General features: G+C 50.2%; 2 protein-coding genes across 3 annotated transcripts in view; one reads left to right on the top strand and one right to left on the bottom strand.

Annotated features, from left to right (window-relative positions):
• Positions 1-12,962, top strand: part of TK2 (thymidine kinase 2) — a 42,922-nt gene extending 29,960 nt beyond the window's left edge. For both annotated transcript variants that reach the window (XM_050774962.1, XM_050774961.1), the window contains exons 7-11: positions 5,252-5,340; positions 5,906-5,985; positions 8,231-8,311; positions 9,973-11,553; positions 11,874-12,962. In XM_050774962.1, the coding sequence (XP_050630919.1) occupies positions 5,252-5,340; positions 5,906-5,985; positions 8,231-8,311; positions 9,973-10,071 (349 nt within the window). In that variant the 3' untranslated portion in view covers positions 10,072-11,553; positions 11,874-12,962. The remainder of the gene's footprint in view (positions 1-5,251; positions 5,341-5,905; positions 5,986-8,230; positions 8,312-9,972; positions 11,554-11,873) is intronic.
• The window catches only part of CA7 (carbonic anhydrase 7), an 836,404-nt gene that overhangs the window by 338,906 nt on the left and 480,504 nt on the right, over positions 1-16,994 (bottom strand). The gene's annotated exons all lie outside the window — the stretch shown is intronic.

The raw sequence follows: 16,994 nt of genomic DNA, 5'->3' as shown, positions 1-16,994 counted from the left end.
AGCCGGGTACTGGGAACCACACGGTGGCATGTGGGGCGTCAGCTCTTGCCTGGGAGCTCGTGTTTCCTCTTTTCCTGGGATGCTCTAGGAAAAGGCTTCCCAAAATGCCGTGATGGGGAGCCCTTCACAAGGTGGGAGGGCACACTACCACTGCCCCTTCAGTGCTCGAGTTGGTCTTTTTCTCCCTCTCAGAAACTCTTGCAACCTTGGTTCGGGATCTGTGGGGGTCTGGATAGAAGGGTGTACGGCAGGCTCAGGTCCCCAGAAAAGCCCACATGTTGGAATCCTGCATCTCCTCAAAGTAAAATTTCTTGAAAGGTGTTCTTGCTCTTTGGGCCGTGAACAAATGAAGAGCTCGTCAGGGGAGAGACCCGCCTCTTCTGGCACTGTGTACCCCGGCGAGGTTGGGGTGTGCAGAATGTAAGTGCGGTTATGCCACCAGGGGTTCGAGAGGGCTGTGTTAATTGCTGGAGAGGAAGATTCCAGTTACACAGTGTCCTTAAAGATGGGAACTTTTTTTTTTTTTTTGGAGTCGGAGTTTTGCTCTTATTGCCCGGGCTGGAGTGCAATGGTGCAATCTCGGCTCACTGCAACCTCCACCTCCGGGTTCAAGCGATTCTCCTGCTTCAGCCTCCTGAGTAGCTGGGATTACAGTCATGTGCCACCACGCCCGGCTAATTTTGTATTTTTAGTAGAGACGGGGTTTCTCCATGTTGGTCAGGCTGGTCTCAAACTCCCAACCTCAGGTGATCCGTCTGCCTCAGCCTGCCACAGTGAGCCACTGTGCCTGGCCAAAGACGGGAACTTGTAAGGGGCGGGCAGCTGGCTAGCATGAAAAGTTGAAGGTGGTGAGCAAAATTCATGTAGCCAAAGAGGCCACGCAGGTGACTGTGTGGGCCGAGTAATGGGAAGCAAAGGTTTTACAAGATTGCCTGGTCGTCCTTTTCTAAGAACAGAAGTGAGGGCGTGGAGTGGGGCCCAGCTGAGGAAATGACATGCTGACTCACCTGTGGCTGGTGGTTGGAGATACTAAGAAAGACCTGGTGTTTGGAACCACAGGCTGGGCCTCCTCCCCTGCTTATTGGCCTAGGGGCTTAGGCTCTTCCTAGCTCCTGTCTAGACTGAAGCCTTCTGTCTGGGTCATGGGCCTAAGAGCTGTGGCATTCCTGCAGCTGAGGCTAGAGAGAGACTGGATTTGATCCAGGTCAGCTGACAGAGTGGGGCGGGCGGGTGGTGCAGTGGAGAGCATTTGGGTTTGGGGGTAGGAAGAGCCAGGCTTGAACCCCTGCTCAGACAGAGTTGGCCTTCACTTCTCTGATCCTCAGGTTTCTTCTACAAATTGGGACTGAAGCTAGCCTCACAAGGTCTTGTGAAAACAAAAGGAAATAACGTATACAAGGGAGCTCTTCTAATCCATTCCGCACAGACTGGGGGCTCTGTGGGCCTCAAGGAAGGATGCAAGAAATTGTGCTGATGTAACAGCAGGATTCATGTATTCATGTGGATGAAGACCTTGGTTTTGCCCCCTTGGGGTCAGGGGAGGGGTGAGACTCCCGTGCCCACTGTTGAGTCATGTGCTTGGATTTGCCAGACTTGGATTTGCTTGGTATTACTCTCTGTGTGTTCTATAGAAATAAAGGCTATGGCTTGTCTTGTCGGTGGTGTAGGGAGCCCCATGCTTGAGACAGACACAGGAGGAGCTGGGCAGAGTTCCTAGGAGGAAGTACAGTTAGAATAGCGCCTGCCGTGCCCCATGTCCCTCGGAGTCATGGAGATCAGGCTTCTGTTTCCTCACTCAGCTCAGCCACTGGTCAATCAGTCCTCCTGGATCCCCCAGCCTCTTCCGGCACACAGTTCCAGTCATGGAACGGTTTTCGATAGGTCTGGCCTACTGACCCTGCCCACGGGAGGCCACCCCACCAAGGACCCCTTCCAAGAACATTAGGAAGGGAGAGGCTGCCCCTCAGTCTGCACCAACCCTGTGGGGGAAGCCTTTTGTTTGACTGTGGTGGGGGTGGGAGTGGGAGGCCCCTGTGACTACCTGGAGCCGATTCCCAGGGGAGCTGTGGCGGGGGCAGAGCCACCAGAATCTCTCAGTCCCAGAGTCCCCCACAGGTGTGACCCCCTCCCCATGTCTCCATGTGTGGACCTCCGTGCACTGTGACTGTTTTGCAGTGGTGGTTGGTTTGATTTTAGTTAACACTGCTTCATGTGTTCTGAGCTGCGGTTCAGTTCCATGGTCATATCTGTGGGCACCCTCCCAGCTCTGGGATTGGACAGTCTTCCTTGAACTCTGTAGACACATGAGGTCCTCCGGCGGTTAGTCCAGCCTTGGAGACTTGGGAGACTGTCCCATTGGCAGCTTAACTTCTCCTCAATTGCTGCTAACTGGCTCCACCCCCTCGGTGCCACCTCTTCTGTGCCCTCAAGCTGTGAGTTTGCTGGAGTAGGGGAGAAGCTAATCAGCAGCTTCCTCATTGCACATCCTCATTTTCTTGGAGCCGATTTTTTCTCAGTCTAATTTTTCCAGAAACGGAAAATAAGAGAGAGTGGTTTGGTTTCTTGAACATCAAATATTCAGAGCTGAACTAACTGAAACCCAACTCAGAGTAGCCTGAACAATGAGTTGTTGTCAACTCCCAACAGATGGCTTAATTTGATGCCTCTGGCCTTGTTTCTCTTCATTTTCCTGCTCTGCATCCTGTTCGTGTCCTCAGTGCGATTCTTTCAGGGGGACAGTGTAGTCGCGGCAGCATTGGGCTTCTCACTCGCTGGTTGGAGTAAGGGCAGGTGTCTTGCTAGTGGCTCTTCCCCAAGCGTGCGGAAGTATCTTTTCTGTAAGTCCCTGCAAACCTCCCTCATGCCTGCCTAATCCAAATCGGGCCCCTGTCTGGGGGAGGCCCTGCACTGATTGACTTAGCTTGGCTTCCCGAACACATTGCTGGAACCAGGGCAGACGACTTCCCTTAGATCAATTGTGCCTACCCTAAGGCTTGGAAGCTTGGGGTGGGTCAGGTTTCCCTGAAGCCCTTGGGTCTGTGGATGGACCCTGAATAAAGAATAGGCTACTTTTAAGGAGGTAAGTGGAGAGGAGGCAGGGAGGCAGCCTGTGGGCACAAAGTCGTCACCTGAACTTATAGTGCCTGAGTTTTGTTGACTGGGAATCCCCTCTCTAATGCTGCAGGATTTCCTTCCCACTCCTCCCGCCTCCCCTCCCCCACGCAGCTGGGAGTCCTGGCAGTCCCACAGGTTGGTCTGCCCTGGCCTCTGTGCTGCAGTCTGCTCAGGCCCCCCTGCTGTTCTCCGTCCACTGTCCTGCTCTTCTGTCAAATGCTCTTCTCTGCTGAGAACATGGGGGTGGTCTCATAGACTAGGGGAGAATGTCCCTCCCCAGTTGGTGTCATGCCTTGCTATTAGGCCCCAAGACAGGGCTGCTTGTGCCCTTGACCTCCTAGAGTTCCTGCGTCACTTTTCCAGCCTCTTACTTCCTTCCATCCTCATCCCCTCATGGGATGGAGTCAGCCCCTCCTCACCCCCTCCCCCTGGGAGCCTCCCATTGCACACGGCTCAGGTAGGTCACTCCTCCATGGCCAGTCTTGCTGAACCCAGCTCTGAGCGGGTCCCACGTGGAGCCACTAGTGGAATGGAGGATGTTAAAGGGAGAATTCCTCTGCTAGGCCTGTGAGGGTCATCTGCCTGCTGATAGGCTTGTGCCCTCCAGCCGTGGCCATTCCTGCTCTCTCTTTCCTGTTGATTTCCTCCCAGGTCACAGGAAACCCACAGAAATACCAGGAATAGATGCCAGATTTCTCCTTCACCCTGGGCTTGTTCTTCCTTCCCACTTTCTTGCCTTCTTGTCTTTCTTTTAAAGTTAACATTTAAAATATGTAGTAGGCCGGGCGCAGTGGCTCATGCCTGTAATCCCAGCACTTTGGTAGGCCGAGACAGGTGGATCATTTGAGGTCAGGAGTTCGAGACCGGCCTGGCCAACATAGTGAAACTCTGTCTCTACTAAAAATACAAAAATTAGCCTGGCATGGTGGTGCACGCCTGTAGTCCCAGCTACTCAGGAGGCTGAGGCAGGAGAATTGCTTGAACCGAGCAGTGAGCTGAGATCACGCCACTGCACTCCAGCCTGGGTGACAGAGTAAGATTCTGTCTTAAAAAAATAAAAAATAGAATGTGTAGTAATGCTCCCCAACCCCCACTGCTGATTTGCTGATTTGAGAAGTAATGTGTTGTTAAAATTTGGAAAATACAAAAAGGTATAAAGAATAAAAGTCTCACATAGTCCTGCAGCTCGAGAAAAGCACTGTTTACATTTTGATATTTTTCTTTCCTGCCTTTCCAAGATGCATTGGTGAATAGTTTTGGAAATGTGGTTGGGGTATACACAGTTTTAGATCATGTTGCTTTCACTGAACATTAGATTTGAAATTTTTCCATGCCATTAAATATTATTTTACAATATCATCCTTCAGTTACTGCATGAATTTTCTGTTATATAGATTTACCAAGATTTAGTTTTTTATTGTTTTAAACAGTGCAACAGTGAGCATCATGATTATTTTCACAAAATAAATTTTTTGTTTTGTCAGAGTCAGGGGTCTCACTCTGTTGCCCAGGCTGGAGTGCAGTGGCATGATCATGACCCACTATAGCCTTGAACCCCTGGGCTCGAGTGATCCTCCTGCCTCAATCTCCCGAGTAGCTGGGACCATAGGCATGTGCCACCACACCTAGCTAATTTTTTTGTAGTTTTTGTAGAGATGGGGGTCTTTCCATGTTGCCCAGGCAGGTCTTGAACTTCTGGCCTCAAGCGATCCTCCCACTTCACCCTCCCAAAGTGCTGGGATTACAGGCATGAGCCACCACCCTGGTCCACAAAATAAATTTCTAAACGTGAAATTGGTTTGCTGATTCATTGCCCAACCTGAGCACTGTCTCTGTTCTCAGGGCACAAGCTTTAAAGTCCCTTTCTCTGCTTAGAGTTCCAATCCCAAGTGAATTCTCCCATCACTCTGTGCCATGGCCCTTGCAGCATTGCACCATAAGCTGCCCCCAGGCAGCAGGAAGTCGGGAATGCTTAGGGTCCTTGTCACTGCATGTCCAGTATTGCATGGATCACTTTGTGCCCTGGTACCCTTGCTGACTCCCTTTCAGTGAGAGCCATCTCCAGATCCTTTTGGGGGAATTGCATAGCCCAGAAGCTTTCCTTTAGGTGAATAAGCCCTTACAACTCTCATTGCAGTGGGAAGATGCCAGAAGTGGACTATGTAGTTCTGTCGGAATGGTTTGACTGGATCTTGAGGAACATGGACGTGTCCATTGATTTGATTGGTGAGATGCACCCCTCCCACCTCCACCTCTGGTCTCTCTCCTGGGCCCCTTGAGGATGTGCTTGGCTGGGCCCCAACCCTTGGGGGCAATGGGTGAGGCACTCGGCAATTCCTTCCCCATAGGAGTTCAGCCTTCTACCTGAGGGCAGACAGAATTTGGGGCTTCTGGTCTGTCATGGAGAAGAACCTTGGCCTTTGTTCTTTAAACTTCCCTCCCTGCCTCCGCTACTTTCAGACCCAAATCCACTGTGATCTGATGGGTTTTCTAGTTGGTAAAGAACAGGAAGGACAGAGCCTGAACATTCACTGAGAGCTGCTTGGTGTGAGGCCTGTGCTGAGCTCTGTCTATGAACAGAATCCCATTCAGCCTCAAAACGACCCCACGGGGCTGGTGACACAGAAAGAGAATGAAAATCGGGGCCGAGGGTCAGTGGTCAAGCCGAGAGCTGGCCCTCCCTGCCTCCTGCTTGAACTGTGCAGACCTTCCTCCCGCCTTTGCCCGTGTGCCTGCTTCGCTTCCAAGCCATGAGCAGAGTCCTGAGAGCCACGTATTCTTTTAACCTCAGTTTATCTTCGGACCAATCCTGAGACTTGTTACCAGAGGTTAAAGAGGAGATGCAGGGAAGAGGAGAAGGTCATTCCACTGGTAAGAGGCCTCTTCGGCTTGGTTAAAGACAAACTGGGAAACCACCTCTGTCCACGCCCGGCTTCCTCTCCTAGCCCCACCCCCATGAGATCATTGTGCCCTTGTCTGCAGAGAGAGAAACAGGAACCAAGTGTATCAGGGGGTGAACTCTGACTTCCTGTTTGGCCAGAGACCCACGTGGATGTCCAGATCTGCTTGGCTTCCTGTGGTCGCTGACTCATGGTTTGGCAACCCTCCTGCTTGGAGGTGTTCCCCTCCCCTCCCCATCTGCCCCTTCCCATCTTGTCAGCACCAGGGCTTGTCTCTTCTGCCTCCTGAAGATTGCCTGGCCTTGTGCTCTCTGGGTCCTCCCTAGAATGTGAGTTCCAGGAGGATAGGACCAGCCCCCTTGTGCACTGCTGCATCCCTAGTGCTCAGCGCAGTGCCCAGCATGGAGGCAGTGCTCATGCTCAGTAGTGCTTGCCCACTGGAGAGATGCCATGCCCCTCTGAGTTCTGCTTAGGCCACACTGACTCTCATGGGGACTCTGCCAGTACAGGCCCGGGCTGTGCTTCTTGCCCTGGTCCTTCCCTCCTCACATCTCCCTCAAAATCCAGCCTCCAGGCTGCTGTGCAGCTGATATTTCCAATACTTATCACCACTCGTGCAATTTCCCAGCCCAGAACCCTTCAGTGCCTTGCTACTGGCTAGGATGCAGTCCTCACTTTGTAATATGGCTTATGACCCGGCCCCAACTGCCTCTCTGGCATTATCTTCCTCCATTCCTTACTTTCTATGCTGTGGCTGTAAGGAACTAGTTGTGGCCACACACAAACATCTACACGCACAGTGGAGCTATGCAAATGTGCCTTTGCACAGTTGTTTCCTTTGACTTTAAAGTATTACTCAGATGTCACCTTCTCCAGGAAGCCACCCCTGACCTTCCTTCCATTGTAACCCCCCCAAACCCACCCACTGGCTTTCTTTGATCACAGGCCTTAGGATAGTATACTGACACTATTTGTTTATACCTTTTTTCCCCCATCCCTCATTAATATCGGCTTTTTAAGATTGGGTCTTATTCTCTCTGTGTCCTCTGCACGTGCCTTGGGGCCTGGTGCCTAGTAGTTGCTCAGTTAGTATTGAACTGAATGTCCCATGTGAAAAGCTGCCTCTGGAGGGAGACAGAAGTTGGGCAAGCATTCAGTGGGGCGTCAGGGGTTCTGAGCTCAGGATAGGCTGGACTGGGGGCCCTGGGAGGCCTATCCAACTCCTGAAGCCTTGCTCAGCCTTCTTTTTCCCTGGTGCCAGCACGATGCATTCCTGCTATGAAGGCCCGGGCTTCACTCTGGGCAGCTCCTTTGAAATCTTGGAGACAAGAATGCTAGGAAGATGGAGTGTGGTGGAATGGGGCCAGGCTGGACTGTGCTGTGATGGGCACAGCAGCTCTGCAGTGACCCAGATGCTCCCCAAGTCTGGGGTCCCTCCAAGTTGTGATCTAAGCCATTGTCTTAAGGGTTTGACCAAGTCCATGGGACACATCTGGCTCCTGTTGCCAAGGGAGAGCTGGGCAGCAGATGAAAAGGCAGCTGCAGAGTTGACACGCGAGCCTCTGTTGGCGAGTGAAATCTGTGTGAGGAGCCATCCCACTCTGTGCCTGGGAGAGCACGAGTATCTGCTCTGCCCGATAAATAGGTCCCATGGCTCGAGAGGGCCTGTGCCCCTTTTTCCTTGGGCTCCACCACATCAGGCTTTCTGCAGCTGGCGGTCTTTATAGTCTTGAGGGTCTATAGGTTATGAGTTGTTGAGGGGCTAGAAGGGCAAGGGGTGAGGGTCATGGTCCTCTTGGTTGCAAGACAGAGGGGAGGGTTTAGAGGCTGCCTGGGGCTGGGCCCCTGTCTGAAGGAACTGAGGCCTTGCTGCTGCAGAAGTGGCAGTAAATGGGAGAAGGCAGGCGTGGGTCCTGCCTTTTGCCTTGGCTTTGATTCAGGCGCCAGAGGAAGGGCCAGTGTTTGTGCCTATGAACCCCCAGTGGAGCAGAGCAGGGTGGCTGGTGACACTTCTGCTGTCGTTTTGCTCAACCTGGCCACCAATTGTGCAGCTGCGTCTGCCACGGTCTGCCTGAGCCAGGTTTGCTCTTGCAGGGTTGCTTTGTCCGAGTCACTGCCTATGGTCATTGACTATTTTGTCCCCCTCTGCTTGAGACCCTTGGTGGGCGGGGTGTGCCCTGCCCACTCCCGACAGACTGTTTATGTTTCCCTGGCAGGAATACCTGGAAGCAATTCACCATCTCCATGAGGAGTGGCTCATCAAAGGCAGCCTTTTCCCCGTGGCAGCCCCTGTTCTGGTAAGTAAGACTCCCTTACAGGGTACGAGACTGTTCTAGAAAGAGGAGTGACCCAGGGAATGTCAGCCATCTTGCAGACAGGGGAGGGCACAGTCCTTTAGAGTTTGACAACTTGGAAGGAGGAAGGTGGGAAGGCTGGTCCTCTCTCTCCTAGTCCCTGTTTCTGGGCTGAGTCTCAGAGTGAGTTGGCCAGACCCAAGGGAAGGCAGTCTGTGTCAGTGCCATCACACCTGGCGGTTGTCACTGATCCAGCATCTTCAGTGAAGACTGTAGACCCGGGTTTCAGTTTGCACCATTTGGGATGGTGGTTCCTCTGATGTGACCTTCCTTCTTCCGTGGATGACACAGAACCTCATTTCACCTTTGTTTGGTGACTCAGGTCATCAGAAGGAATGTCAGTGTCTGGTCTGGGCTGCCACACGGTGATGCCCTTAGGAAGTGCTGAGGTGTGGAACTGTCTGTCCTGCCCACTAATGTCTCTGCATTCCTGTGTTTACTTTTTACAGTAACCCTCCTTTCTCTTGCTGCCGTGTATCATTTCTGACTGATATTGATGTATCTGCCCCTGTCAGCATTTCCTCACTTCCCCGTCCTTGTTTTCCAGTTTGCTGTTTCCAGATTTCTTTACTCACACAAATGCACAGTGGCCCAGATGCTCCCAAGAAATGCGGAGTCTGAGGTCCCTCTGAGTCTTGATTGGAGGGAACCTAAGATGGTTACATATACAACATGGGATGGGCTGTGAGGCAGGGCTGTGTGCAAGCTTTTGTGCATGGCTATAGGAACAATGTTTGATGGACTGTGAGGCAGGGCTATGCATCAGCTTTTGTGCGTGGCCATAGGAACATCTGTTTGGGCTCAAACACTTCTGCTCATGGCTCTTGTAAGCAGTGAGGTTCTGAAAAGTGAGATATTACTGTAGTAGTTTTTTGTTTGTTTGTTTTTGAGACAGAGTCTCGCTCTGTTGCCCGGGCTGGAATGCAGTGATAGTCTCGGCTTGCTGCAACCTCTGCCACCTGGGTTCAAGTGATTCTCTTGCCTCAGCCTCCCGAGTAGCTGGGACTATAGGTGCATGCCACCATGCCTGACTGATTTTTTATATTTTTCGTAGAGATGGGGTTTTGCCATGTTGTCCAGGCTAGTCTGAAACTCCTGGCCTCAAGTGATCTGTCTGCCTCGGCCTCCCAAAATTCTGGGATTACAGGCATGAGCCACTGCACCCGGCGTACTGTAGTAGATTTTTAAATAAGTACAGTTTATTTTTCTCCCTCATTATGAAAAAAAAGGAGGGTAGAAAGTGATGAGGGAAAAAAATCATTCATGAGCTTACAGGGTCTCACTATGTTGCCCAGGCTGGTCTCAAACTCCTGGGCTCATGTCATCTTCAGGTGTCAGCCTTCCGAAGTGCTTGGATAATAGACATGAGCCACCATACCTGGCTCTTATAGTACATTCTTAAGTGAAAACCTCATTGGAAATGTAGATTGCCCTAGAGCTGAGAGCAGTTTGGCTCTAACCTTCCTTTTTATCTGCCTGCAACCTTCTCTGTGCCCCCTGCCCCCTGCTGTCTGCTGCCTGCTTCCATGTCTCTCTCTCCAGCTGTGAAGGGAGGATGCTGCTGAGGTCAGTGCAGCCCTGTGACCCATGTGTCTAATTTCCAGGTGATCGAGGCTGACCACCACATGGAGAGGATGTTACAACTCTTTGAACAAAATCGGGATCGAATATTAACTCCAGAGAATCGGAAGCTTGGCCCATAGGAGGCAGAAGGTCTATGGATCATGTCTGAAAAATGCCTGCTGCTGCCAAGTTAGCTATTATGAGCAATCTGGAAAAACTTGCTCCCAGGAGGGCTTTGTGTCTGGCCGGCTTGATTTTCCTAATGGCCTCATCTCCTTTGCTAGTGTCTTTGTCATAAGTCTCTGGCCCTCGTGGGTAAGTGACAAACGGGACCAATGGGTTTGCCAAGCCCTTTGCTGTTCGCAGCCTCACATTCCCCCGCTGCCTCTTCCAGTGGCTTCGTGCTGCCGAGTTGCGTTCATGAAGCCCTTAGGGAGAGCACCTGCTGTGTGCCTGGCGTCCCGCTGGAGCTGTGTACCAATCATCTCAGCCTTCATCAGGAGGCTGAGGTAGGAGTCTTATGTCCCAGGTGAGGAATTTGAAGCTCAGAAAGATTGAGGGCTCTCCAGAGGTCACACAGCCAGTGTGCAGTGGAGCTGGCACCATTCAGACTTTCAGCCAACTCCACAACTTTCCTTTGCCCTGGCTGCCTCCTCCTGAGAGCTGTTCCCCACCGCCCTGCCTCTTCTGGTTGGAGGCTCTCGTGTCTCTTTGGGGAGAGCTGGCAGTGTGTGGAGCCAATAACATTTTCTCAATGTTGAGCAGTTCCCAAGGACAGTCAGCATTTCTAGACTTCCACAAAATTGTGCTGCATTTGACTGGAGCCTGGTGTTCAGTGGTTTCCCTGCCCGAGGCCACTGCAGGCCCATCCACCACGTCCTCCTGTGGATGTTGACGTTAGGAGATTCACACGCTGGCTCCTGAATGGTGCTCTGTCTCCTTGGCGATGAAGGTCCTGCTTCAGCTGCTGCCAACTCCATGTCAGGGAAGTCGCTTTTGGTGTGTGGCTGGTTTGCCCAGAGCCAAGCGGAGGCAAGGGGCAGCCAGCCCTGGCTTCCAAGGCTCCCGTACTATCTGTGTCCTTCTATAAGGAGCTTTACTCTTGGAATTACTGAAAGTCTGTGGCCCAAGGGAGAGATACAAGTGGCCTTAAGTCTTTTTGAAATGTTCTTTCATCCAGGGGAATGCCTCGAGCCATAGAGCCTGAAATCATCTTTGTTGGTTCCGAAAATACCTTAACTTCACTCAGCTGGAACTGCGTTGAAAGCAAGGCTGTCCCTTGGATCAAGCAGAAAACAAGAGAAAGAAAGAATATTCCCTTTGGGGACAGTCTGGAAAACTGGGATTTGCAAATAAAGGCTCTGGAAGCATTGCTAGTCCTGAAGCTTCGGAGGTGGGCAGAGCGAGCTTCAAGAAGACTGGATGGAAACCCTGGGAAGGATTAAGGCTCAACTCTGGAGAAACAGGCCATGGGCTCTCAGAGCAGCCGTTAGCTGTAAATAGAGGTAGCAAGGCCACTCCCAGGCCCCTGTGAGTATGGGCACCTGTACATGCAGTGCTCCGACTCTGCAGAGGTGCCAAGTGACCCTGCTGGGCCAGTCCCAGAGAGTTAAGAAGTCAAGGCCGGCCGGGCGCGGTGGCTCAAGCCTGTAATCCCAGCACTTTGGGAGGCCGAGACGGGCGGATCACGAGGTCAGGAGATCGAGACCATCCTGGCTAATATGGTGAAACCCCGTCTCTACTAAAAATACAAAAAACTAGCCGGGCGAGGTGGTGGGTGCCTGTAGTCCCAGCTACTCGGGAGGCTGAGGCAGGAGAATGGCGTAAACCCGGGAGGCGGAGCTTGCAGTGAGCTGAGATCCGGCCACTGCACTCCAGCCTGGGCGACAAAGCGAGACTCCGTCTCCAAAAAAAAAAAAAAAAAAAAAAAAAAGAAGTCAAGGCCTTCAACTCCTGGTTCTTCCTGTTCGGACCAGTTCTTGTGCCATTGGCAGGATGAGAGGCAGCAGCCAGGCGGGAGCTGTGTCTAGCAGCACCTGTAGCCCATGTGCTGCTAATTAGCTGGAAAACTGGGGAAGGTAGAACCTTTGCTACCAGGAATCTTGACATGTGGGGTCCATCTTGAGAATTTTTAAATGAACAGTCCAATATTTCCTCTAGGCTCATTTTGCGCATCCATTTTGGGGCAAATGTGATTTCTCTTTTTTTTTTTCCACTTTTTTTTTTTTTTTTGCCCAAGGCACAATCTCAAGAGGTCCTGAGAACATGTACCCATGATTTTTCTTTTACTCTGTGATACCCAGTAACTCCTTCACCTAAGCCCTGTTGTTGATTTTGAAGTGCTTCCTGGGCCAGTGATTTTAGCTCCTGCCAGCATCCTTTTGCCAGTAGAGTAACGTGTTTTTATTTTTCAAACCCCATGTTTCCTAACATGGAATGTATGGGTCCAAGAAGAGCCTGCTGTCCTCCCTGCCTTCCACCTTGGAGAGGAGGCTGGGTGCATCAGCAGTGGCCAGGGCAGGTCGCAAAATCCTCCCATCCTAGAGACCATACCTGAAATGGCTGAAGCCAACTTGCACAAGGGCTGCTGTCCCCCTGTGGCAGGCAGGGCTGGTGGGGGCAGGGGCCACAGAGCAGTCATAGACACTGTGGACCGGGGCAGGAGAAGGACAGATGGGACATAGGCACAATGGGGCCTTGTCCTTAGAGCACTGGGGGGTCCTCCCCAGAGGCTCCTGGCCGTGGCTGGGAGGGGCATGGCAGGGCTGGCATCCCTGTAGAGCCAGAGGGGCCACCCAGGGCAGTGACATTCCAGATGTGTTGGGCCCACCTCATCCTTGCTTTGAGACTGTAGTTCCATGGGGACATGAAATCAGTACACGCCAGAACTGCTCAGCTGCTCTACCTCTCGCTGACTTTTTAAAAATGTTGCACGTCATATACATTTTCTTTCAGTTAGCGTTTATTCCAGTTTTTATTTAAGCTTTTTGACTGTACATGTAAAATATGTGATTATAACCATTTAAAAATATCTTATGTACCTGTTTTTTTTGGAAACTAGATAGAAATATATTTATCTTTTACACAAAAGAAGTGTGTAGCGGGGTGGTCTCGGGCTTTGTGGTGGCTTAGGGGCCATCGGGGTCCCAGGCTCTTCCCACCTTTCTCTTTTGGTTCCACCTCTTGGCTCCTGGCTTCCTACTTCCAGGGCCTGACTGTCCAGGATGGTGCCTGGAGCTCCTGCTCTGGCCACGGTTGGCATCAGAGCCCACTGCTCCCCATCCACACCGTAATCCAGATGCTGATAATGTCCCTTTCCAAGGCATAACTAAGATAAGTTGGAAGGTTCCTACAAGGCTTTGCTAGAGGCCCTGGGAGGTGGGGGAAAGGCAAGAGGGCAGTGCCCACCCGCAGAACCGGTCACATGACCTGGCATCAGCGCTTCGGAGTCCTCTGGGCCTCACCTCCCTCTCCCCTCTGTTCCCATGTCATCCCACCCTCATCCTCACCCTCACCATCCCCATCCCACACCGTAATGTCCCTTGCAAGGCCTAACCCTGTGAGGAATGAAACCACCTTGTCCTTGTTCCAATGACATGAGTGACGGAATTTACAAACGAGTGAATGTGGACCTCTGGAAACATTACCCAGCTTGTTTTTGCCTTTCACTTTCTCTTTCTGCCCCTTTCATTTCCGTAGGAGCTCTTCACCTAGATGAGAAGTGTCCTCCCCGCCTGGGGAATATATCAGTCAGAACAATCTTCCTGCAGACTCGCACCATTAGACCTGGGACGGTGGTGCCATTTAAACCTCAGAGCAGGTAAAAGGTGGTCCTGAAACCTGTCTACCCACAGGGTACTATGGAATCTGAATCACTTCTGTTTTCCTAGAGCCCTGGGGTGGGGAGCTCCCTCAAGTGTTCAAGTATGTGTGGAATGAGGAACACCCATCTCCTTGGCCCTCTCCACCCTGAAGAGTTAGTTATTAAAATAATTGACAAGCTCTTGCAAATGTCAGTCATCCATTGTTCAGAATGGAATAGTAATAATACATCCCTGGCTGCTCTGGGCTTGGCCAGAATTACTCACTGAAGGCCTCAGGGTTACTGGCACACACTTTCTTTTCCTAATAATCCCATCCCCTCAGCTTCCCTAAGGCTGGAGTGAATTTCGTGTTCCTCTAGTTTACATAAGACAGTGAACTTGGCAGAAGCTATCATTAAACAGAAGCTAAGAGAAAGCCTATGTCATGGAATCCAGAATGGGTATTGCCATTTACTGCTGTCCACAGAAGCTGTCTTGAATTTCTTTCTGTGTTTCTTCTTCTTTTTCTGTTTACTAGACTGGGCTCTGGGCTCTGTGGAACACAGGTGTCCTGGGAGATAGTTAATCATTACAAAATATTGGAAACAATCTAAAGATGCATATATAAGAGAGTGGTTAAGTAAACTATTTTCCATTCACATGATGGAGTACTATGCAGCTGTACAGAAGAATGAGGAAGATCTCTGAATAGATACGAAATAATTTCTAGGACATAAAGTTATATGAAAAAAGCAATGCCCAAATGAGTATCTATAGTTTGCTATAGATACTTTGTATTAGAAAGTAGAGAGTCTGGGTGCGGTGGCTTATGCCTGTAATCCCAGCACTTTGGGAGGTGGGTGGATCACCTGAGGTCAGGAGTTCAAGACCAGCCTGCAACATGACGAAACCCCATCTCTACTAAAAATACAAAAAAATTAGCCAGGCGTGGTGGTGGGTGCCTGTAATCCCAGCTACTTGAGAGGCTGAGGCAAGAGAATGACTTGAACCCAGGAGGTGGAGGCTGGAGTGAGCCGAGACCACGCCATTGCATTCTAGCTTGGGCAACAAGAATGAAACTCCATCTCGAAAAATAAATTAAAAAAAAAAGCGATAGAAGAAAATAAACAGATGCAAAGGAAATATAGGAAGAACACCCAGAGACAAAATAAGTTGGTAGGAAAAGGCTGGAAAGAAGGAAATGATGGGACTGGGCTACAGGGATGAGAAGGGAATGAAACTTCTCTGAAACATATTTTTATTTTTATTTTTTTGAGACAGGGTCTTACCTGTCGCCCAGGCTGGAGTGCAGTGGTGTGTTCTTGGCTCACTGCAGCTCCGCCTCCCGGGCTCAAGTGATTCTCATGCCTCAGCCTCCTGAGTAGCTGGGATTACAGGTGTGTGCCACCACGCCTGGCTAATTTTTGTACTTTTAGTAGAGACGGGGTTTCCCCAGGTTGGCCTGGCTGGTCTCAAACTCCTGACCTCAGGTGACATGCCCGCCTTGGTCTCCCAAAGGGCTGGGATTAGTGAACCACTGTGCCCAGCCTGAAATGTCTTTTTCTATAACTGTGACTGTTACATACTGTGATATAGCAATGTTTCACATACCTTTCACATACTGCCAAAATAAATAAGAGCAACCAGGATGTAGGGAAAACAGAAAACAAGATGAACTCCACTATACCACAGGTGAGTAACATAACCATACTGAAGGGGCAGGAAAGAACAGAACTAACATATAACTATGGAAAACAGTGTCTTTACTGGATATGGTAAGAGTAAAGGCAAAAATTTCTGAACATAAAAGTTATAGTATAGTTATTAAAAGTGCTTCTCGACCATGCATGGTGGCTCACGCCTGTAATCCCAGCACTTTGGGAGGCCAGGGTGGGTGGATCACCTGAGGTCAGGAGTTAGAGACCAGCCTGACCAACATGGTGAAACCCTGTCTCTACTAAAAATACAAAAATTAACCAGGTGTGGTGGTACACGCCTGTAATTCCAGCTATGTCAGGAGGCTGAGGCATGAGAATTGCTTGAACCCAGGAGGCAGAGGTTGCAATGGGCAAAAAAAAAAAAAAGCTGTTTCTCACAGGAGTATAGGTTAGTGATTCTGAAACTATGTATACTAAAGTTGAACAAACAAGTAAATAGATTGTGGACTATGAGGGCTGGATTTCTTATTGTTAGTGAAAGAGGTTATAAATAATAGAGAGGGGGCTAGAATAAGCCCTGTGGTGCTGTGTTAGAATAGGAGATGTCAGTCTAAACTCATGATTTTAAAATTTTAGGCTCTAGTGGCTCACCCTTGTAATCCCAGCACTTCAGGAGGCCAAGGCAGGTGAATTGCTTGAGCCCAGGAGTTAGAGATCAGCCTGGGCAACATGGCAAAACCCCGTCTCTACAAAAAATACAAAAATTAGCCAGGTGTGATGGTGTGTGCCTGTAGTCCCAGCTACTTGGGAGGCTGCGGTGTGAGAATAGATTGAGTCCAGGGGTTCAAGGCTGCAGAGAGCTGTGATTATACCACTGCACTCCAGCCTGGGTAACTAAGCAAGTGCCTGTCTCTAAATAAATAATAAATAAAATTATATATAGATGGATACAGAAATATAGATCTGTGTGTATGTTTATGTGTGCTTAGTACACATACCTGTGTTTCCTAGCTCTGTCCTGAGTGGGTCTAGAAGCAATGGCACCCAGTAACAGTGAGCACACCTGGTACCCAGTTCTTGGTCTCTAAACATCATTCTCCTGTAAAAGGAACCAGGGCTCCTAGGAGATGTGGTTGATTCCAGGGATGCCACAGGGGAATGACAAGATGAGCCTGGAATATCTTGTGGTGCTAGAAAGAAGGTGCAGGGGGGTCGGGGGTGATGAAACCATGTCAAGGGAATGGAGCTTGCCTGAAGTTCCTAATGGCCAAAGCTGGAACAGTTTGAGGAAAAAATAAATTACGATAGTATTGGATTCTAACACATAGACTAAAATAAATATCCATGAATCCATGCTGCTATAAATAAACAATTGAAGAAATAAACAGGGAAGAAAGGGAGTGCTTCCTTATGATAGATTTCCAGTTAATACACATAAAAGGCAAGAGAGAAACAGAGACTTGCCATTACACAAACACCACAGTTAAAAATATCACAGGCCAGGTGCGGTGGCTCATGCCTGTAATCCCAGCACTTTGGGAGGCCGAAGTGGGTAGATCATGAAGTCAGGAGATCCAGACCATCCTGGCTAACACAGTGAAA

This window comes from Macaca thibetana, chromosome 20 (genome assembly GCF_024542745.1).
Source record: "Macaca thibetana thibetana isolate TM-01 chromosome 20, ASM2454274v1, whole genome shotgun sequence".
Classification (NCBI taxonomy): domain Eukaryota; kingdom Metazoa; phylum Chordata; class Mammalia; order Primates; family Cercopithecidae; genus Macaca; species Macaca thibetana.
Note: the sequence above shows the minus strand (reverse complement) of the source record. Positions and strands in the feature narration are given on the sequence as shown.